The sequence below is a fragment of the Trichomycterus rosablanca genome, chromosome 24 (genome assembly GCF_030014385.1).
Source record: "Trichomycterus rosablanca isolate fTriRos1 chromosome 24, fTriRos1.hap1, whole genome shotgun sequence".
NCBI classification, from domain to species: Eukaryota; Metazoa; Chordata; class Actinopteri; order Siluriformes; family Trichomycteridae; genus Trichomycterus; species Trichomycterus rosablanca.
Window position 1 is genome coordinate 2,386,396 of NC_086011.1, and position 17,609 is coordinate 2,404,004.

Below are 17,609 nucleotides of genomic sequence, written 5' to 3' on the forward strand. Positions count from 1 at the left end.
AACATCAGAAACAACATACAACAACTTCATAACAGCAGTCAATGAATAGAATAAGTGCACCTTTATTCACTGTATGTTATTAATAATGCATATTACCTGTAAAACCTGCTACACCTCAATTTCATGATCTTTGTCTGTAAGCTGCCCTTTAAAAACAACGTACGTTATCAAACATTATTAATTCTTCATTAGTTTTTCAGCCTTCTTATTATACAGAGAGTATTCAGTAAAATTCAGAGTGGTGCCTTCATGGGGTGCATGTTGGTGCACTGGGCTGTGATCTATGTTGCTTTGCGTTTGACCGCTTTTCCTTTGGTTTTAGCTGCTCTCTTTGTCTTCATATTCACCTCCACTGGGTAATGATCACTGATATTCAGAGCCTGGTGAAAATATAAACATTGGAACCGTCATAATGCATTCAAATGGAATAAATTGACATGATTTTAACTTATGTGGTGGATGCAGTTCTATGAGGCATCAGGAATAGACCTAAACCTTCATTTTAAACCCATTTTCTTCCATTGTGTCCCCTTTTCTCCCAATTCCCCTTGCAACTTCTCCACTGCATGCATCACATCCACTCTGACTCAGGAAAGCCGCAAGTCATGGGTTGCTTTATTTTTGCTTTATTTATGAGCAGAGGAACAAGCTGTTCTTCCAGAACTCCTTCACCACTTCTGCTAATGCCTTGATTAGACAGGACAACGTTAGGGAGGCAGAATTGAGAAGTTTGAGCATGTGCAGAGGAGGAATGAGAGTCATATGAGGCGGAGAGGATGTTTATGGATGCAGTATGGGAGGACATGGAGGTGGTTGGGGTGACAGAGCAGGATGTTCAGGACAGGGCAAGATGGGGACGAATGATCGGCTGTGGTGACTAACAGGAGCGGCTACTATTACTGGATTAACGTTAATAAATGCGTTGAGTAAGTGCTTGCATCCATCACCTTATTTCTGCATGTTACAGCCTGTCAGGGCTGTAAAATTAATGAGTCTTTTTTCCCTATTCGTCCACAATCACCAATATTGCATAAATATTATGTGATGTCCCATTAAAACACCTGAATTCTCCATATTCACAATCAAACTGCTAGATTTTTCTCACCATCTCCTCAGTCATCTTGTAGGCAGCCTGGAAGTCAAACGATTTGGCTGATCGCGGCACTACTGCGTTCAACATGTCGTCCTTGTAGACCACAATCCTGTAAAAAATGTGTGAGTGGTGAAAGATTTTATGGGAAGCACAAACCTAAGACCCCCAAGGCAGAAGAAAAACACATACGTGACCCTTCATAAGGTGGATCTCCACAGAATAATAAGTGCTTTTAACTGCTAATGATGCACCAGATGAAAGAGTAACTCTCCTCCAAACGGTCATAAAACATTACAAGCATGAGTAGGAGTGAACTGTTATACACAAGCCCAAAAGTATGAGGTGTTTGAGACACACCCATTTCTAACAGGTGTATAAAATATATATGCTTTATATCTCCAGCTTTGTGGCAACAGTGACCTCAAAATGCTCTTTTGACTGACTCGGCACAAATTCCCACAGACATCCTCTAAAATGTTGTGAAAAGCTATAGAATGCCTATACTTTTTGAATCACATGCTCTCATACTTTTGGCCATGTTGTGTATATTGTATAATGTATATTGTCTGGTCATTTAGACTCATCTTACCTGTCGTATGTGTGGTCGTTGGACTGTCTGGTTGTGGTGTCTACTTCATCCCCTATCAGCCAGTGGAAATTTGTATCAGCACGGATCCTGATTTTCTTCATCTTTTTCTTGGAGACGTACGTGCCGTCTGCGTTAAAATCCCCCAGGATCATTATGTTCTGTGGGAAAATATAAATATATATAAATATACATGTGTACTGTACAACAAAATAGTTTTTACGCAGGGTCAGCCATTGTGCGGTGCCCCTGGAGCTGAGAGGGTTTAGGACCTTGCTCAAGGGCCCAACAGTTTTAATTGATAGTCCAAAGCTCAAGGTTAAATGTATTTAGTCTGATTAATACATGTTTAGTTTGAGTCGAGTTGTCAGAAGCCACAGGGTTCTTCTTTTCACCAGCCAGTGGCAGATTCCCACCTATAGCTTTACCACACATACTCAAACCGGGTCTCCAATGTGGTGACCTAGTGTAAGAAATACCACTCACATCAGTCTTCCATTTCTTCATTACATCCATACACACATCATACAACTCATCAAGCTCTTTCTCGGAGTCTGTTGGCTTCGTGTGGACAGGGATCAACACCAGGTCCTTCACCGCTGCAAACACACACACACACACACACACACACACACACACACACACACACAGAGAGAGAGAGAGAGAAACATGTAAGGGCGAGTTTGAAGCATACTTCATGTAATCTGAGAATGTCACAAATACCACAACCGTTCACTCCGGCTCCAGTTCAGGATCTTTAAATAACAAAAAGATTTATTCCTCACAGAAGGTGCTGAGCTGTAGAGAGTAATCTTATTAACATCTGATTTCATTAGTATTGTTTGTTCAGGTTGCATCCCAGCACAGAACCATCACGTTTTATGTGACTAATATTGCTGTGTAAAAGTGTAAAAGATAAGTCAGACTGAATAAGCAGGCAAACCTAATTGAATTACAGGATGCAAAAATTTATTATTTAAAAAATAAACTACATAAAGAAGATTTATCTGCCAATATCTGCCATTTTATCTCCTGTGACCCTCTCTGCATCTTAGATAACCCCAGGCAGGGTCTCAACACAAAGGTTAGGGATCTTAATTGCCTGGTAACTAAAACTGGTTAAGTTACAATAAATGCAAAAGAAAATTTATTTAAGATTACGTAAATAACTTAAGTATTTCTAAATAATAGGTTTTAACATAAAAAATAAATAATAAAACTGCCGTTTTCCACCTAGAACAGGGATGGTGTGTGGTGTTGTTTAAAAAGTACCTAATAAACTTTATTATTATTATTTTATTTTGCCAGCAGAGGTCGTAATTGCATCTGTTATGAGGTCCCTATCCGGCTTCTCACCCCGTATAAACAAGCCAATCGTTGTTCATGTAGCCGCCCAGCCCAACCGGATGGCAGAGCTGAGTTTCAAACCGACGAGTTCGAAATGTCAGCTCTGGTGTGCTAGCGTGTTTTACCGCTGCGCCACCTGAGCGGCCTAATAAACCTTTTGAATGTTACTGTACCTTTAAGTGTCGTTTTAATTCAATTTTATTAACTGCTTTTTCCTGGTCTTGGTCACAGCTAGTCTGGTTCCACCGGGGAACACTGGGTGCAATGCAGAAATACCCTGTCATAGCACCGATCCATCTCAGGGTTTCAAACACCTCAGACATATTTCATGACTGTGCCACTTGAGCACCATGTTGGCTGATTAACTCTAGCAGAGTTGAGTTTTGAACTCAGAACATCCTGGTCTGTATTAAGGACTAAACACTATAAAGAATGACTGAACTGTGAAGTCGATCTTTACTTATTTTGGGTGAGGTGAAGCGCAGGATGAAGGGCTCTCGTGAAAAGGCGTCTTCATCTCCCTGTTGGTTGTCTTCATATTGGTACGTCTCAACCAGCTTGAACTGGTCTGGCCTGGAAAAAAAAGATAATTATACGTTTCAGTGCCGTCAGAATCTCAGTGACATTTGTTGTTATTCTTTCTGACTAAAATCTTAGATTTTTTAGAAAGAATTTGTTGCACTATTTATTTATTTATTTTGGGGTGAAGCTTCATAATAACACTGCTGAAATTTGTGATGGCTGCTTCCGAGTAGCATGGCAGAAAAGAGTTTGATATGCTGTTATGATTTGATTAGCTAAGTCAGTTAGCATTGCTTTGTTTTCTGTGCATCACTTATGGCAAATAGAGTTGAAATTGCATGAATCTCACAATTACAAATCCCTAAAACAATTTAAAATGCATTCAATCACTAAACAACAACTTTATATCTGTGGAGCATTATTTTTTATACATGCTAACTGGGTGGTTTTATATTTAATTGGACAATTAATTAGAACAAATATGAGCTATTTTGTATACATATACATTTTTAAAGCAAAGAGAACTTACAAGGCAATGCATTCTCAAATAACCTTAAATAAATAAACAAATGAAGACATTTATGTTTTGTTCATATGGAGATCCGTATCGCGCACAGAGAGTCATGCACTGATCTCCATTATCCCCCGTCTCTGTGCAGATTCCATCAATCAACCAGCAGAGGTCATAATTGGAGCAGTTATAATGAATTATGCAAGTCAATTATGTCTGTATAGGCGCCCAGTCAACTGATAGCAGAGCTGAGATTCGAACTCACAAGTGTACTAGAGTGTTTTACCGCTGTGCCACTTGAACATGCATACATTGAAGTTTGACGTACCTGTAGAGGCAGGCGAACTGTTCCTTGTAAAGTGTCCGGCCCAGACTGGAGCTCATGACCATCTTGTACGGATGTTTCTTGTTAGCACTGTCAAATCAACAGTAATTCTGGTTAATAATAAAGTAAGTTGCTAGTAATACCTAGCAAATATACATATAGTGTATAAGTGCACGTGTACAAGCACACTACAGACCCTGTTAGGTTCAGTTCAGTGAGGAACTTGTCCATGGCTTTTCCCTTCTTGTCGACTACTTCAAGGATGACTATTATGCTGTAGCGGGATATAATCTACAAACACATACAGAACTGTTTGTTATTTTCTCTTGTGTTGTTTAATGCATTAAAATAAATTTTTTATATTTATTATTATAAATATTTTTGTAGTTAAACATGTTTAAAATTACTCAATCCAGAAAAGCCAGCAGCCACATCATGTTTGTGTCAGCCAAGAAGAGAAATCTAAAGCTACAGCGACCACAGGCGAACCGAAAGACCATTGTGTAATCTTAAAAAAACTGTTCCGGTTTGACATCCGGACATTTCGTGTAGTCTTCTGCTGATGTAGTCCCTCCTTCTCAAAGTTTAGGTTGTGCATACTGAGCTGTAGATGTTTTTTTGCCCATTGTGTTTAAACTCTAAACTAAAAAATATCTTGCAGTTTTTTATCCGTTTCTGTATGATGTTTTTTTGGCTCCTGACTTGTTAACTGGATAATACAGTGAATAAGCAGGTGTGCACGCATTCATTATTAAATGGATTGTAGGAGTAGTAGTTGGCCAGCATCTTCAAAACAGTTTCCTTCCCTTCTGTGTAAATAATTGTTGGAAATTTTTACTGTTAAAATAATAAAAACACATTGTGGCACTGCCTAAGGAAGCAATATTATTCAGAAACATTATCACACCCCTGCTAGGACAACTACTCGGGTTTGGCCTTCAATATGTGTGAATCATGAGTTCCATCCACACCTCAAATACTAGTAATTCATGTTTTTCTGGGTTATTTGTTTTTCTTGCTTGAGATTTATTGTTGTTAGGTTAACTGTTTTGACTGTATTTTGGATCATTTGTTTATAATTGTACTGAACTGTTGGATTTGATTATTTACCCAAGAAATGCACATTTGCATCGACCTGCTAAACTAATCTAAACCTGAGAGTTTAAGGGAAATATAAATGTACTGTAGTTTAGTTACCTTTATAAGGTGTTTCACAATGCCCTTGTCGGACAACTTATTCGGTCCGAGACGTTGGATGTTGAAGGAAGCGATCTTCATCCTGGAGGCCTGTAGGAAGGGAAGAGCAATTGTTAACAATTTTTATGCTGTGAGACAGTCCAGGTCTTATCTATATGGAGTTTGCATGTTCTCCCCGTGTACAAAGACATGAGGGTAGCCAATCAGACCCACCGCAACCCTGAATAGGATAGAGCGCTTTTTAAACAAACAATATATAAATGAATGAATAAAGACACGTAACAAAATAAGAAAGTACGTGAAATGCATGTAATATATGCTGCATATTAAATATGCATTGATGTTACTAAGCAACTTTTCTTTATTTATTTATTTTTCCTATTTTTAGACCTTTTAATTGTCTAAATTAAAGTGAGTACGTTTATAAGTTTGCCTCCATAAACAATGTGAAAGTAAAAACAACTAGACTGGGAGATAAAGCTGGGAAATCCAGGGTTTTAAAAAGGGGTTCTCAACCATTTTTTGGTCATGGACCCAATTATAACGACCCATTACTGGCTCTATGAGCTTTACTGTAGATAAAGTGCTTATTACAAAGCATTAATTACAGTTTTTTATGTTTAAAAATGTAAAGTAATCTTTCTAACAAGTTGATTTCATTAGTATTGTTTGTAGAAGTTGCACCCTGGCACAGAACGATCACGTTGTATGTTGCTGATGTTTTAAAGTGTAAAAAGGAAAGTCAGACTAAATAAGCAGCCAAACTTAATTAAATTACAGGATGTATTATTTTTATTATTTATTTTAAAAATCCCACAGAATAGATTTATCTGCCTATAACTTCATTTTAACGGTTTGTTTAAAAAATCTCCCTTGACACTTCAGGCAGGGTTTCAACCCTAAGATTAAGAATCCTGGTTGCTGGTGACTGCAACTGCTTATGTTACAAAAATAGCAGAAGGAGATTATTATTATTATTATTATTATTAATTTAAGATTTCTTCTTAAATAGAAGATCAATTTTACAGTCACATAAATCAAAAAATTTAGTAGGCGTTTTCATCAGCTGGCAGAAATCCTGTGTTTAAGAGTTGTTTGACAGATGTGATCTCAGGAAATAATGTCTGTCACAGTTCTAACCGCAGGGTTTCATATTAGTCGAAAAGGAAACTGAACTTTTTTACATGTCTACAAACTCTAAACAAAAGGTGCTTTAGGTTTATTTACACTGGAGAAAATTGGTCATGAAGCCAGACTGCATCTGTTAAACTTTAGCAGCTCATTAATGAATCACAGAGGTTTTACCTAAACCTGCACACATACTAAACTAAACTAAAAACATTATAATAATGAACATTATATAGTAATTCTGCACAATTACAGCTTAAAGTATAAATAAAATGTCACTTACCGGTGTACAGTGAGTCTCTTTCAGAATGGGATCTCAATGGTATGTGACAGATTGGGGGGAAGAGAGATTACTACTTCCTGCATCTGCGTGCCTGTTGGCTCGCCTTCTCTGTTACGTGTTGAGTGGTTTTGTTTAACATGGTTAGTAGGCGTGGACTCCCGCCGGTCTTTGTTTGCCAGCTTGTTTGTCTGAACATGTACAGAAAATGTTAATAAGGTCTATTTATACAGCTTTCATACAACTCATCCTGCAGGGTCACAACACTACTCAACACGAAAGAACTTTAAAACATGTATCTTATACAGCTAGAAGTGTGTGTGTGTGTGATTTTGTCCAATCATATGTCTCATTAATGCACTAGAATCACATTTATTTGGACACCGGACCATGAGCTTGTTGGGCATTAATATATTCTGACCTCTGTGTGATCCCTTCAGATATAACAACAGCCACTCGTCTGCAAAGGCTTTTTGAAGTCTGTGGGAATTTGTGCACATTCAGTTAAAAGATTTATAGCATTTATAGAGCTGGGCATTAATGGGCAATGATGTGGGTCAAGAAAGCCTCAGTTGATGTTCCAGTTCATTCCAAAGCTGTTTTGTAGGCTGGAGTTTCTTTAAACCAAGCTTTTCTTCATGTTTTTATAGTTCTTGCTTTGTGCACAGGGGTCATGCCAAGTTGCCACTGTTGGGGCCCCTGAGCAAGGCCCTTAACCCTCAATTGCTTAAACTGTATTCAGTCACAAATGTAAGTTGCTTAGGATAAAAGCGTCTGCTAAATGCCACAAATGTAAATGTAACAGAGGAGACTTTAGGGCAGTTGTAGCCTAGTGGTTAAAGTACTGGACTAGTAATCAAAAGGTCACTGGTTCAAGCCCCATAATATAATAAGCTGGAAAGGCAAAGGTCCTTCCCCAAACTGTAAGATTTATTACACCTGTTAGCAACTGTTGTAGCTGAAACACATAATTCAATAATTAGAGGAGGTGTTCCAATACTTTTGTCCATATAGTGTAATACTCACCAAGAGTTCTATGTAAACAATAACCAAAACTCTGACTCAGCGCCATGTGTACCTGCCCGAGCATGTTCAGTCCTTTTCACACATCCAGACTCTACCATTGTCAATTATAACCAGTGCTATTAAATCTAATTCAGGATCAGACGACTCCTGTAATTAATGTCCTACAGGTATTTTCATCAGATGTTGCCAACAAATGACTCTTGGCACTGGATTTTTTAATGAGTCATATTTGACATGAACATTACCACAATAAGTTGTAAATATAAACGTTTAGGCTCGTGGATCGTGTCACCTGAGGCTGTGGCGTTACTGGTACAGTCAGTCTGAAGAGTTTTTCATTCATGAGAAAAATGTTTAGAAAGCAAGAGCATTTGTGGCTCAGGGTCTTTTTGTGCTATTCACCAAAAGGTGGGCTCAGATTCAAACATTATTATATGTTTACATTGTTTATTCCAGGGTTGGGTTTGTTCCTCACATGAAAACTGCTTTAACAAGTCAGAACTCTATTGTGTTCTAGTTTTCTTTCTTTTGTCTGTCATATGCAACATAATAAAAAAGACTGACAGTAACATTATTATCAGGCGCCGCTCCTAATTACTGAGTGCAGGTGTACGCTCATTGCTGACTTGTGTATTTAATCAATTAAATAAAAATAAACTGTATGTTTCTAACTTTATGGCAAAAGTGTTCTTTCCTATAGGTGTGCATTTATAGCTTTACATATATATACTGAACAGATTGTTGCTAGTTTATGTAAGCAAATGTGTTAAAAACATGGTTTGACGAATCTGGTGTGGAAGTCCTGACCTAAAGTGTACTGAACATATTTGGGATGAATTGGAATGTTTTCTCAGTAGGCTTCGGTCCCACAGCGACCCTGATCAGGACAAAGTGGTTACAGTGGTGTACATGAATAAAAACATGAACAAAAAACAAAATAAAAAAATAAAAATGGGATGATATTTGTTTATTATTATTATTACTATTATTGTTGTTGTTGTTATTATTATTATTTATAGTTTATTCATTTTTTGATTCCATTCTTCTGTCTTGCTTTGCTATTTTTAGTAGTAATTTTTTTCAATCCTTCCGTGCTTTTTATATTTCCACTTATTTTAATCTGCTGCCTTCTTTGATTTATTTTTTATTTATTTATTCTTTATCTATACTTTATAAATTTGTATGTATTATTTACAACCCACCTTAATTTTGTTTCTTTTTTTCATTTATTTATTTATTTAATTTTTTAAAATCTTTTTTATTTGTTTCTAAAGGTTTTTATTGTGTTTTTCAAAGTTCTTATTTTTCTTTTGTCCCATTATTTTTTTTCCTTAATAAATAAATAAATTTATTTATTTATTTCTTAATTTTATATATTGTCGTTCTTTTATTGACCCCGCACACACAGACAATTTATTTCTTCCATTCTTGTCATTTTTTAGTATGCAGTACACCTACATTTGCTAACTGCAGTGATGAATTAATTTAATACGAGTATTTGAGGATTTATTCTTCACTGCTCTAATGTTAATGTAAACCTTCACTCGTGTTCCTCAGCTCTACACCAAAGCACTAAAACTCTACTGGAAGGAACCAGCTTTGTTTGTTTTGTCTCTGGTACACTGGTTTGATGCTCAACCAATCCCAGTCTAGCCGGTTTCCAGCCTGAACCAATCACTGATTTAGCCAATCACATGGCAGGATGCCAGTATAAGATGTTTTGGGGTTGTTTGGCACACAGCAGTAGTGAGTTGTAAACTGTGGAGCTGTTTCCTGTGGAGTTCAACTGTGTCCTTGAAGTTTGCAAGTAAGTGTTGCATTATTGTTCTTTCGGGACCTTGTGTGTGTTTCCTTCTGTTGTTTCATTTTTTCAAGGTGAGCAGGATTTAGGAAATGTTTCCACTCTTCTGACCAGCCTTTGGTCAAGTTTTATAGACTATGTTTTTATTAAGTGTTAATGGTCAAACATTTTTTCCTCAGTGAGGTTGCAGATCTCTCAGTCAGTCATGTTAGAAATTCCACTAGTTTTGCTCAAACCTTTATAACTGAGCATTACTAACATGATAAAGAAGGGTTGTGGGTAATCAAGTAAATTCAATGGGCCATTAATCAGTGCTCCCACCCTAAATTAATGGTTTCAGTGTGGCTAAACTGCCTGCAGGTGAGGAAAACGCCCTTAAAAGTGGAATAACTCTCAGTACTGAGGCCCCACATTTAATTGTTTTACTAGAGGATCATAAAATGCTAAATCCTGGAATTATTCAGCTTCAAAAAACCTTTTCGCGGCCAGATTTCACAATCTTTAATTTTCACAAGTGAATTTCCATCCAAATTTAAGATTTCTTTATTTTTGATTAGATTTTTATAACTTATTTATTACCTAACTGTGCTTACACATTTTAATTCTAGTAACAGTTGTCTTCAATTTGACAATTTTTTTAAATATTATCCTGCAAGAAGGTCTGCCTTTCTGTGTGGAGTTTGCATGTTCTCCCCGTGTCTGCGTGGGTTTCCTCCGGGAGCTCCGGTTTCCTCCCACAGTCCAAAGATGTGCAAGTAAATGTTTATTATTAAACTTGAACTGATGAATCTTAAAGACTTCATGGATCCTAAAGACTTGGGTTTGGTTCTGCTCTAAATAGACTTATTTAGTGAATATGTAAGGTGTGTGCTGCATTTTGATAGACTGTTGGCATGCACATTGTGTATTTCATATATATGCAGATTAAAAAGGGTTTCTATATCAACATTTCTTCCTGGTCAGTCACTAAGTTTTGTATTTATTTTGCAGATAAATACATAATAATATAATACAATTCAATCACGTACATTCCATCAAACTTAATCACATTTTATGTATAAAAGATTGTTTCCATTGTAAATCAAGCAAATCAGGAGTAATTTGATTCTCTAAATTATAGAGAAAAACTTTAAAATAATCGAACATAAAAGTCTGGACACCTCGTGATCATCTCAAAACAAGGCTGCCTAGGAATCCTGCTTCCCTGTAGATTAGTTTACTTGCTGCTATTGGTTAACAAACTCATGATAAGAATCTCGTCTCGTCACTTAGAAAGAACACATGATTAGAGAGATTAGAGTTAAAAGGAGCGCTGGAACCCCCTTCAGTCACACCAGTTTTTCCACTGTTAACCAGATATGCTTTCCACCACCAAGACCTTGTTGTTTTACAAGTGCTGGCTTGTGAACAGTTTAGTCTGATACAGAAACGCAGGACACTGTTTTAAATAGGGGGATGGTAATACACACACACACACACACACAGGTATAGAAACAAATAGCCTGAACGAGCAGTAACTGCACACTATGTACTTTATCCTCACTGTTGTTACAGGTACTGAATATCCAAACCCTCACTGCACTGCAGCAGTGTTATCACTAACCTCATGTAATACCATGTTGATGTTCTGCTGTCTTAAGCATTTTAAATCAGAATGTTCTCAATTTGTTCAGAATGTTTCTGGTGTTCTTTCATCAGAGGGAACCCGTCATGGCTCGCTGACACTGTTTGTGTGAAGGTTTATCTGGAAAAACGTCCATTATGCAAAATTAACGGTCATTTTTTGACACTAATGTGTCTGATAGCCGAGTTATCACGCAATATTTAACCAATCAGCATAAAGGGGTCGTTCTGGTCGTGTTTGTTTGGGCGGTGGCTTTAGAGAGAACATGACAGGTAGGGTTTGAATTTGACACCTCACAGCAAGAAGGTCCTGGGTTCGATTCCCAGGTGGAGCAGACTGGGTCCTTTCTGTGTGGAGTTTGCATGTTCTCCCCGTGTCTGTGTGGGTTTCCTACTGGAGCTCCGGTTTCCTCCCACAGTGCAAAGACATGCAAGTGAGGTGAACTGGAGATACTAAATTGTCCATGACTGTGTCTGACATTTAACTTAAACTGATGACTAGGTAGGGCAGATCCATCCAATGGTTAAAGTACTGGACTAGTAATCAAAAGGTCGTTGGTTCAAGCCCCACCACTGCCAGGTTGCCACTGTTGGGCCCATGAGCAAGGCCCTTAACCCTCAATTGCTTAGACTGTATACTGTCACAGTACTGTAAGTCGCTTTGGATAAAAGTGTCTGCTAAATGTGGTAAATGTAAGAGAGAAGTATGCTGGTATTCAGATCAGTTTTGAGTATTGAGTGATGCTCAAAACTTTAATATTGATGTCGTTTATAAATAAATTGGACTGTAACATTATTATTGTTTCTTTCTGCTCCTGATAACTCCCACAGAAAACAACAACACTATATACAAAAGTACTGGAACACCATTTCTAATTTTTTAATTCATGTATTTTAGCCACAACAATTGCTAACAGGTGTAATAAATCAATTAAATAAAGGAAATTATATGCTTCTAACATTGCAGCAACAGTTTAGGGAAGGCTCTTTGCTGTTCTAGCATGACTTTGCTCCTGTGCACAATGCAAGCTCTCCCACTAAACAGCTTTGGAATGAACCGGAACATCAGCTGAGGCTTTCTTGACCAACATCAGTCATCCTTTAACTGAATGGGCACACATTCCCACAGACATATTTCAAAGTCTTGTGAGACGCCTTCTCAAAAGAGTGGCTGTTCTTGTAGCTGAAAACATCACATAGATGTTACTCTATTTTAATATTGTTTGCTTTTGAAACAGGATGTTCAACAAGCTGATGGTCAGGTATCCAAATACTTTTGGCCATATACTGTAGGTATTGTGTCCCACCCACAACCCAAAGTTCATTCTGCTTCTGTCCACAATGTCCAACCTGTTACACTTTGTTTTGACCAGTGTGTATGTTTCTGTGATGTTGATACCCTTGAGTTGATGTCTTAGTATCTGCAGATCTCAAAACAAAGCAGTAAATGTAATAAACAATTTTTTTTTTTTTGTCATGCAGGAATCATGAAAATTGCCTCGTTTAACATTCAGAAATTTGGGAAAAGGAAACTGTCTGATCCTGCAGTTCTCTCAACTCTAGTTAAGGTAAACGTGCACACATTTGACTGATTACCACTGTGATATAGACTCACCGAGCACGGTAGGTACACCTATCTGGTATGTACATTTATAAGCTACTTTTTCCATACAGATGAACTTTATGGGTATACGGTTACTGACTGTAGCCCATCTGTTGTTTATTCGAGAGGGACCCCGACAGGACCCCACTGAACAACTGGGGTTATGTGATTGGTGGACCTTTCTCAGCACTGCATGACACTAACAAGATAATAACATGGTAATGTGTGTTGTACTGGAATGAGTGTATCAGGTGCAGCAGTGTTGTTGGGATCTTTAAACACAAGTGTTAATGCAGTGAGTAGATAGCGCTCCAACCAGAAATGTAAATCATCCACTAATTAAAAGACTAGAGGAAGATTAACACACAGTAATTATAAATCCCAACAACACTCCTGCACCTGATACGCTCATGCCAGGACAATACACTGCCATATAATCATCTATTATCAATTATTAATTCTCCTTCAGCCAAATAACATCTATTCAGTGAGGATCCTTTTAAATTGATGGATGTAGTACATGTGGATGACAAAGTGTACAGATGGGAACAGTTAGTAATTGTATACCCACAAAGTTCATCTGTATGATAGGTGCAGCTTATAAAATAATCAATGAATGTATTTACCACATCGGTGTACCTTAGCTAAGTGAAACACACGATTTTCATCACGCTGTGTTTGTGTTACAGATCATCTCACGTTATGATATCGTTGTTGTCCTGGAGGTGGTGGATTCCAGTGGGAAAGCGGTCGAAAGCTTCCTCAAAGAGCTAAATAAGTACAGACTATGATTCTAATTAGATTTTTTGTAAATAACTAAAAATGGTGAATATGAACCTAAAGTGAATCTGGTTTTGTTTTGACAGGGCAAACCCTAAGCATCATTACTCTATGAAGCTCAGCGTACGACTGGGAAGGACCGTTTATAAGGAGCAGTTTATGTTCCTCTATAGGTAAACACTGCTAGAGAAAAACTCATCAATCAGATTTTACTTTATATGAAGTAGTATTTAACATCTTGTCACAAAAAAGGAAAATTTTCTACACTGTATGGACAAAAGTATTGAGACGCCTGACCCTTTCTTTGTAGCTTTAATACCATCCACTCTTCTGGGAAGCCTTGCTGACAGATTTTCCCTTATCATTTAGAGAAATTTAGTATTTTAATTATAAATTACTACGCTGCGACTAATAGATTAATAATAGATTCTCTGTGTTTACCTTGTCTTGACAGAGATGATCTGGTGAAAGTGATTGACACTTACCAGTATGAGGACAATCAGCCTGGAGATGAGGACGCCTTTGATAGAGAACCCTACATTCTGCGTTTCTCGTGTCCTAACACAGGTATTGGATGATGCAATAGTGTTACAGGTACTTAACTGATGCTGATATCTGAATGGAGTGACACAAGCCAAAGCCACTATAGTTTCTTTAACTGAGCTTTTCTTCATGTCTTTATAGAGCTTTTAGCTTTGTTGTGGCTGAAACTCATGAATTTAAAAATAAGAATAATATATTTGTCCATATAGTGCATTTAGTATATATGTAGTAACTACATTCTAAATGCCAGTACTCAACTCATTTTACTTAATGAGCACCTCAGCTGGTAGAATAGGTGTGGCAAAGCAAGATGGGTCCTGGGGACCTGCTTTATTCCTCGCCTCAGGGAACGTTTGTGAGGTTTTGCTTGCTAAATTGCCCCCAACTGTGAGTAAGTGAATGCTTAAGGGGTTGAACACACCCTGTCCAGGACATGTTCCTGCCTTTACTTTACTTTAGTTTAGTAATAATAATTTGTGTGTGTGTGTATGTGTGTGTGTGTGGTTTCAGTGGTAAAAGACCTGGTGCTGGTCCCTGTCCATACAAAGCCTGAAGACTCAGAGAAGGAAGTAGACGAGCTGTATGATGTGGTCCAGGCTGTTAGAGACAAATGGAAAACTGATGTAAGTCAAATTTGCTTTTAACGTGCAAATGGTTGTGATTAAATACTATAATATAATAATAATATAGTTGTAATTCATGCACTTTAACATAAATCTAAGTAAGACCACATGTATATTGATTTCAGGTGTTTTAGTTACACCCATTGCTAACAGATATATAAAAACCAGATAAAATCACCAGACAGTATTTGTGTATCCAAAAGTTCATCAATATAGTAGGTGTAGATCAGAGGTTATGGTACAGCAAAGGCTACTGGTTCAAGCTTCTCCACTGCTAGATTGCCACTGGAGCTTCACTTGTACCTTCACTTCTAATTGCCTGGAATCTATTCATTGAGAAATGTTGATGAAAGTCGACAAAAAACAAATGCACAAACAAAACAGATATATCTAATAAAGAGGTAAATAAATGCAATTTATATTAAAATAGCACAACTTTTTTCCTGCCTGATATTTAGGATTGTCACTGAAGACTGGCGACATATAGCTACATAAATATCTTCCATCTCTTTTATTATACGCAGAATATCATGATCTTGGGAGACTTCAACGCAGATGGCAGTTACGTGTCCAAAAAAGAGATGAAGGCGATTCGCATCTTCACTGACAAAGACTTCCACTGGCTGATTAGTGATAAGGTGGACACAACCACAAGCAAGAAGAATGACCACACCTATGACAGGTTTGTCCAACATACACAATGCAAATCGAGTCTTAATACGACAACAAAAAGCAGTGATTTATTATGAAGTTACGCTGTAACTGTACAAAAAAGACAAAAGATTGTATGTAATTTAACCAGAGAGCTGAGAGCACTGTGGCACAGCGGGTGACACACAGCAGCATATTCTCACTTACGTCCAGTGTTTCTGGGCACTGTGCCCACCATGATGAGAATTAAGTGGTTCAAAAAACTATTTATGAAAATGATGACATTATTGGTGTTAATACATAGCATTTTTCTCTCTAATGTAAAACTAAACTTGAATATTAAAACTAAATTGGATTCAGAGCTGTTATTTGTTGCTCTGGGTATAAGATTCATGTGCATTATGTTTGTTTCACTTCAGGATCGTGGTGTATGGAAAGCACATGCTCGATGTCATAGAACCAAACTCGGCCAAACCTTTCAACTTCCCGCAGGAGTTTGGACTGACAGAAGCTGAAGTAAGCACTTATTACCTTTAAATTACTGCATGTGTCATTTACTTTCACAATTATAAACCAGTTGGCACTTAATTAGGTACATTATACTCCTCAGTCGCCTTTCGTTTGATTGCTGAAAGACTAAAAGCTTTTTGATTTTGAGCAAAGATTGATTTTTGACTGGCATTGCAGCAAAACTCCCTAAAAACTCCCTCCTGCATATGGAAAGAACTATGTAAGATATTTGTGGGCAAAAGCTGGATGCTGATTGGTTCTGCTCTTTATAGGCAAGAGCAAACCTTCAGTCCAGTGTTTCTGGGAGGTGATGGACCCACCATGATGTTATTTAAAATAAATCCATTGATTAGAGCTCGTTTACATTGTATCATGGTGGATGCCCCTCCTGACACAACCCTCCTTTTTTATCTGGGCTTTGGACCAGCACTGAGAGCGCACTTACATGTGAGCCACCCATTGGCAAGTCTGTTTCGGCCACCCCCCTTCAGACATAAGCCAATCAGGTCCATTCAGACGCCCGACCTGCTAAAAGCACCAATCAAAGATTCGAGCCTTGGATTCTCAAAACTCAGAAGTAGTGGTCTAGCGTTCTTTATCACTGCGCCACCTGCAGTCCTGATGGATTAGTGACCCTGTGTGTTTCTACATGAATTAAAACAGTCGATTTTCTTGCCCTGAGTCAGGGTAATGCTGTGCACAAGGCAGGAACATCCTGTACAGGGTGTCAGTCTATCACAGAACTTTGACCGTCCCTTCCCCAGACATAGCCAGTCTTGTCTGTGTAGACACCCAGCAGGCTGATGGGATTGCACAATAGATCACTAAGCCACAGATCTCAATCTTTCAGTACAAGTTAAAATCCTTGATGATGCACATTACACTGATTATTATGACTTCATGAATTATGAGTGACCAAAAGCCTTCATCCAGAATCCTGTTCTTCCCTAATTAAGAATATGGAATTAAATTATTCAACCCAAATTATTTATTGGGCTCAAAAACAAACCATCTATCACCAGTTCTTTTCAGTAGCATATCAAGTGACAGTCAGTAAGGTATTGCCTTCTGGGGCCCAGGACGCCCTACCTCCCAGCTGCACCAAATATGCCTTTTAGTCAGGGCTGACCCTGACCTCTCGGTCTGAGATGTTCTAAAAACTTTGATATAGGAATCTAACCTCTGACACTAATAAAAACACTTTCTACAGGCACTAAAAGTAAGTGACCACTATCCAGTGGAGGTGCAACTGAAAGAAGTCAAAGGCAGCAAATAAAGTAAGCAACACGATTATTTTGTACATCCTGTTAATCACAGATGACCTATTTATTACATCACACAGCCACTTTAAACTATAAATTTGTTTTAGGTGTGGAGAAACACGGGGAAAAACAGCAAAGGAAGAAGGAAGACCGGGAGAGGAGCTGGACCTGCCCTAAACAATGAACTAAAACTGTATG

General features: G+C 37.8%; 2 protein-coding genes across 2 annotated transcripts; one reads left to right on the top strand and one right to left on the bottom strand.

Moving 5' to 3' along the window:
- Positions 1-8: 8 nt before the first annotated feature.
- Positions 9-7,063, bottom strand: LOC134301720 (deoxyribonuclease gamma-like). The gene is made up of 9 exons (XM_062986561.1): positions 6,993-7,063; positions 5,582-5,671; positions 4,581-4,675; positions 4,388-4,474; positions 3,487-3,599; positions 2,166-2,278; positions 1,683-1,840; positions 1,106-1,202; positions 9-380 (listed from the first exon to the last, which is right to left on the bottom strand). The coding sequence occupies exons 2-9, from the start codon at positions 5,660-5,662 to the stop codon at positions 282-284; spliced, it is 843 nt and encodes a 280-aa protein (XP_062842631.1). The 5' UTR covers positions 5,663-5,671; positions 6,993-7,063; the 3' UTR covers positions 9-281.
- A 2,737-nt stretch (positions 7,064-9,800) lies between these two features.
- On the top strand, positions 9,801-17,607 carry LOC134302099 (deoxyribonuclease gamma-like). Its single transcript, XM_062987133.1, has 10 exons — positions 9,801-9,822; positions 12,922-13,007; positions 13,732-13,820; positions 13,909-13,995; positions 14,277-14,389; positions 14,876-14,988; positions 15,513-15,670; positions 16,059-16,155; positions 17,360-17,426; positions 17,519-17,607. The coding sequence occupies exons 2-9, from the start codon at positions 12,927-12,929 to the stop codon at positions 17,423-17,425; spliced, it is 804 nt and encodes a 267-aa protein (XP_062843203.1). The 5' UTR covers positions 9,801-9,822; positions 12,922-12,926; the 3' UTR covers position 17,426; positions 17,519-17,607.
- Positions 17,608-17,609: the final 2 nt, after the last annotated feature.